This window comes from Mus caroli, unplaced genomic scaffold, assembly GCF_900094665.2.
Source record: "Mus caroli unplaced genomic scaffold, CAROLI_EIJ_v1.1 scaffold_21524_1, whole genome shotgun sequence".
In the NCBI taxonomy this organism is placed as follows: Eukaryota; Metazoa; Chordata; class Mammalia; order Rodentia; family Muridae; genus Mus; species Mus caroli.
Genome location: NW_018391451.1, coordinates 1 through 6,115, shown reverse-complemented (window position 1 = coordinate 6,115; position 6,115 = coordinate 1). Strand labels below are relative to the sequence as shown.

General features: G+C 35.5%; 1 protein-coding gene across 1 annotated transcript; it reads left to right on the top strand.

The window, feature by feature from the left end:
* The first annotated feature begins 2,175 nt into the window (after nucleotides 1–2,175).
* Nucleotides 2,176–4,191, top strand: LOC110289190 (zinc finger protein 665-like). Its single transcript, XM_029473945.1, is given in 4 exon segments — nucleotides 2,176–2,290; nucleotides 2,416–3,711; nucleotides 3,813–3,972; nucleotides 4,056–4,191. Coding segments are annotated over 4 exon segments (1,707 nt in total).
* The last annotated feature ends 1,924 nt before the right edge of the window (nucleotides 4,192–6,115 follow it).

Here is a 6,115-nt window from a genome sequence, read left to right as displayed (position 1 = left end):
CATTGGAAATGTAATTGAGGAAATTACCTAATAAAATAAAAATAAAAAATAAAATAAATAAATAAATAGATAAATAAAGAATTTTATGCTAAAACCATCTGGTCCTGAGTTTTTGTTGTTTTTGTTCTTGTTGTATTTGTTGTTTTGAGATTTTCATGATGTCTTTATTTCCTAAGGAGTTATGGGTCTTTTTAGATTGCTTACCTAATCTTAATTTCATTTTGGTAAGTGTAATTAATCTGGAAATTTGTTCATTTCGTTTAGAATTTCCAGTTTTATGTAATACAGGCTTTTGTAATAAGACCCAAATAGTATATGGATTTCCTCAGTGTCTATTGTTATGCCCCATTTTCATTTTCTGATTTTCTTGTTTTGGGGTATGGACTCCCTGGTTTTCCTTTACTTTGGCTAAGGATTTGTATATCCTTTTGATTTTTCAAATGCTCCAAGTCTTGTTTTTGTTGATTTTTTTTTTGTGGTATTCGCTTATTTGCAATTAATTGGTTTTTTTCCCATGAGTTTGTATATTTCTTGCCATCTACTCCCCTTTGGTGTGTTTATATCTTGTGTTCTGGAGCTTTCAAGTATGCTGTTAAATTGCTAGTAAGAGATGTGTCCATTTTCTTTAAGACAGCATTTAGAGGCATGACTTTTCTCTTAGCAGTGCTGTCATTGTGTCCCATAAGTTTGGGCATGGTCTACCTTCCTTTTTGTCAATGAATTACAAAGTCTTCAACTTCTTCCTTCCTTCCCTCTCTCTTTCTTGCTTTCTTTCTTTCTTTCTTTCTCTCTTTTTTCCTTTCATCTTTGACCCATGGTCATTGAGTAGATAATTATTCAATTCCTTTGAGTTTGTAGGCATTATGATGCCTGAATCTTATTAAATTCCATTTTGAATGCACAGGGCTCTGAAAACATGCTAGATGTTAATTCAGTCTTTTTCTGTCTCCTACTGCTTACGTTGTTACTGAGTTCATGGTCAGTTTGGGAGAAAGTCCTGTGAGCTTTTAAATGGAGTATATGTGTGTGTATACTTTATTTTGGTGAAATATTCTGTACACATATGTTAGGTCCACTTGACTCCTTATGTCTATTATTTTCATTATTCTACTATTTAGTATTTCTTTTAATCACATCAGCACTGGTGATAGTGTGTGTTATAATTGCCCACTCTTAAAATGTTGGTTTGGAATGTGATTTAAGCTTTAGTAATGTTATTTTATGAATGTGGTTGCCCCAGCATTTTGGCATATATATTCAGGACTGTGAAGTGACCTTCATGGCTTTTTCCTTTCATAAAATATAAAGTGTCCTTTTCTATATTTTTATTAATTTTGATTGAATTTCAATTTTATTTGATACTGGGATGAATACTCCAGCTAATTTCATGGGTCCATTTGCTTAGAAAATGTTTTCCAGTCATTTTCTCTGATTTAGTGCTTATCTTTGTTTCTGATATGTTTTGTTTGTGCAGAAAAATGATGGGTCCTACACTTACTTGCACTGTGGTAGCCTTTGTCTTTTAACTGGGGGAATTGAGTCTATTTATGTTGCAGGATAGTATTGACCAGTGATTAATAATTGCTGTTATTTAGATGGTAGTAGTAGTAGTAGTAGTAGTAGTAGTAGTAGTAGTATGCATGTGTGTGGTCTTAACTGTGCTATCAGGTGTGTCAGAACTCTTGAGAAACCAGCTCCCTCCCAGTAAGATTTGATTATGGAGGGCTGTGGCACAGGGTCAGCTCCAGGCATAAATACCTGTTTTGTTTTAAATAAATATTCTCACTGATTTTAAATCTAATGTTTAATTTTACATTAGTATCACATTATTAAAAAGGTATTCTCGTACCTCCTTTTCATCATTCTTTCATTGGATAGATGATTTGGGTTCATATTGTTCATTGAGTCTCTTAATGTGGAGATTTTCATTTATTAATGTATGCTAGCTGCAAAAAATTTTTTGTTATCTCTTATACTATGTAATTATGATGAAGTTCATACATATGAAAATATATCATGTATTTCATTAATATCTTCTAACATATATTATGTTTATACCATTTATTTCTTTTGAATAAATTTGTTGCAATTCTGTGCTGAATGCTTTTGCCATGATCCTCAGATTGGTGCTATTTCATACATTATGCATGTATATTATTTTCAACCAATTGTAAAATGACATATAATGACATGTTCTCATTAATTTTGGCTCTGTCTTGTGATCAGACAGAAAAGCTATTTCCAAAGCCACAGGATTCTTTCCAGGATGAAATAACAGAAAGATTTGCGTGTAATGACCTTTCAGTGCTATATAGAAAAAATTCAGCGAATATACTGCTGGTAGTGAAGAGTGTGAAATATGTTTTTATGGAAGTTATCAGTTTGTAAAACACATTTGTTTCATTCTTGAAACAGATAAGGAAGCTCCAGATACTCTTCCTGAGAGAACTCAATCCCCAAATCCTAAGGCTCACTGCAGAATTTCTACTCGAGTGACATCTTACAAATGTAATGAATGTGGGAAATCTTTTACACAGTCCTCAAGTCTTAAAGTTCACCACAGATTACATACTGGAAACAAACCTTACAAATGTAATGAATGTGGGAAATCTTTTACAAGGTCCTCAAGTCTTAAAGTTCACTACAGGATCCACACTGGAGACAAACCTTATAATTGTGATGAATGTGGGAAATCTTTTACATATTTGTCAAGTGTTAAAATTCACCACAGATTTCATACTGGAGACAAACCTTATAAATGTAATGAATGTGGCAAATCTTTTGCCTACCTCTCACAGCTTAAACATCACCACAGAATGCGTATTGGAGACAAACCTTACAAATGTAATATATGTGGCAAATCTTTTACATGGTATTCACATCTTAAAGTTCACCATAGAAGCCATACTGGAAACAAACCTTACAAATGTAATGAGTGTGGGAAATCTTTTAAGTATTCAGCAAGTCTTAAAGACCATCACAGATTACATACTGGAGAAAAACCTTACAAATGTAATGAATGTGGCAAATCTTTTACCCAGTCCTCAAGTCTTAAAGTTCACAAGAGATTACATACTGGAGAAAAGCCTTACAAATGTCATGAATGTGGCAAATCTTTTACCCAGGTTTCATATCTTAAAGCTCACCAGAGAATCCATACTGGGGACAAACCTTACAAATGTAATGAGTGTGGGAAATCATTTACCAAGTCCTGTAGTCTTAAAGTTCACCACAGATTACATACTGGAGACAAACCTTACAAATGTAATGAATGTGGCAAATCTTTTACCCAGTCCTCAAGTCTTAAAGTTCACAAGAGATTACATACTGGAGACAAGCCTTACAAATGTCATGAATGTGGCAGATCTTTTACCCAGGTTTCATATCTTAAAGTTCACCAGAGAATCCATACTGGGGACAAACCTTACAAATGTAATGATTGTGGGAAATCTTTTACAAAGTCCTCAAATCTTAAAGTTCACCAGAGAATCCATATGGGGGACAAACCTTATGAATGTAATAATTATGGAAAATCATTTACCCAGTCTTCCCAACTTAACGTTCACCACAAAAGCCATAATAAAAACAAACCTTACCAATGTAATAAGTGTTGTAAATCATTTACAGATTCCTCATCTCTTCAAGTTCACCACAGAATCCATACTAGACATACATCTTAAAAATGTATTAAATGTGGCAAATCTTTACACAGTCCTCAGATCTTAAATTTCATGACCAAATCCATACTGGAAACAAACTTTACTAATATAATCAATATGACATATCATTTACCCAGTCCTTAAATCGTCAAGTTCACTACAGAATCCATACAGGAGAGAAGCCTTACAAATGTAATGAATGTGGGAAATCCTTTAAACGATCATCAAAATGTCAAGTTCACTACAGAATCCATACAGGAGAGAAGCCTTACAAATGTAATGAATGTGGGAAATCCTTTAAACGATCATCAAAATGTCAAGTTCACTACAGAATCCATATAAGAGGTAATCTTCACAAATGAAAAGAATTGGCAAGTCTCTTTTCTTGTCCTCAACTCTCCAAGTACATCAAAAAATCCATATGGGAAAGCAGCCTTATAAGTGCAGTGAATGTGGGAAAAAATTTTCCTGGTCCCCCAAGACCTCTCGTCAAAGTCATTACAGAATTCATTTTGGAGACAAAAGTTCTTAATGTAAAGCTTATGTAAATTTATTCACAATAATCATATCTTCAAAACACAGTTCAGCATGCATACTGGAGAGAAACCTTACAAATGTAAACAATATGGCAAATCATTTAGCAAAAGCTCAAAACTCACATAAAATAGATTCATGCAGCAAACTTGATATGTAATTACTTTCTAAGTATTTACATAGAAATATCATATTTTTAAATGTTAAATATCGTTATAAGAATTTAAACTGTGTTGAAACCTTGCTCTTCAGTGAATGCCTACAAGGTAATATTATACATAGTAGGAATTGGAAACCCTTACTTTGAAGTAATTGTTATATTCATATGAAATTATTTTATAAAAAATATGAAAAAAATCTTTCACCCAGCATTAATCTGATATCACTTATGAATAATCATATAGAATTCATTTTCAAACTCACTAGAGAAATTATATTTTAATATGTATGCATTTAAACCAAAATAATATTAATAAATATTTTTGTATAAGCATGTTGATTAATGTTCTGTATATTTCAGTATGGTAGAATATTGGGATTTGTGAGATATAATCTCAATGAAGGTTATTGTGATTTTAGTGCTTGAGCTTTTATAGAGTAATTTTTAATTTCAAACTAATCCCTTCTTTGTCACATTTATCAATAAATATATTACAACTGCCTTTTATTACTACTGCCTTGGTGTTAATACTATCAATTTTATGCTGGAATGGAGTCTTATTTAGAGATTATATTCCTGTAGAAAACATCATGACCAAGAAGTAAGTTGGAGAGGAAAGAGTTTTCATAGCTTACATTTCCAAATTGCTGTTCATCATCAAAGGAAGTCTAGACAGAAACTCACACAGGGTAGGAACTTGTAGGCAGGAGTAGATGCAGTAGCCAGGCAGGAATGTTGCTTATTGGATTCTTCCCCTAGTTTGCTTACCTTACTTTCTTATAGAACCCAGGAATCCTAGCCCAGGGATAGCACCATGTAGGGTTAAAGGTCCTGCATCCACTCTGACACAAGGTTTCACTATGCTGGAAGGCAGGACACATGAGTTGAACTCCATTACCCCATATTGTCACCAGGCAGGTGATAGGCAGTAGGGAAGTCCCCAGACACTCCTCCAGCGTGGGGAAATGCATGAGTATGAGGCAGCCAGATCTGGCATGGGAATCCCAGGGCCTACAATGAGGCTGTGCCTTCTGGTATTCAGACTCGTGGACATCCAAGTGCCTATGAAAGCCATGGAATAGATGAGAACAGAGGCCCACAGGCTGGACCTAGCCCGGGGCTGGGGAGGGAGAAGAGGGAGTTCCATCTGGTCCTGCTAGCATCATCCTTGGCTTGATGGTAGTGGTGGGCTTGTGCTTGGCTTGGTGGTAGTTGTGGATGGTAGGGCAGGGAGGCCTTCTACAGGAAAGGAGACTGTGACTTTAAAGGTGAAGACCATCTCCATGACTCCCCACAAAGGATACAGAAGAAAAGAGGCAGTCTTTAGTTTTGATCATTTATTGCCATGGCAGAAAGTTGTTGTATAAAATCATATCCCCGCTCTCATGGTTGGCCTGAGATTATATACATTTTGGAAGGAGGAATGTCTGGGAAGGAAAGATTTTGAGCTAAGACTTCCTGACCTCAAGGTACCTTATTAAAATGGAGATCTGACTTGAGCCCATGTGACCTCTACCTGTGGAGAGGCTTGGGGCATTGCTCTTATGTGACTAATGGCCACAAATATATGGGGGAATGGAACTAGTGGCAGGAACCTGGTGCCCAGGAACCGGCAAAACTTCAGTGCTATCCCAAAAGTCCCTCATACCCCCCCCCACTTCCCTACCCACCCATTCCCATTCTTTTGGCCCTGGCATTCCCCTATATTGGGGCATATAAAGTTTGCAAGTCCAATGGACCTCTCTTTCCAGTGATGGCCGAC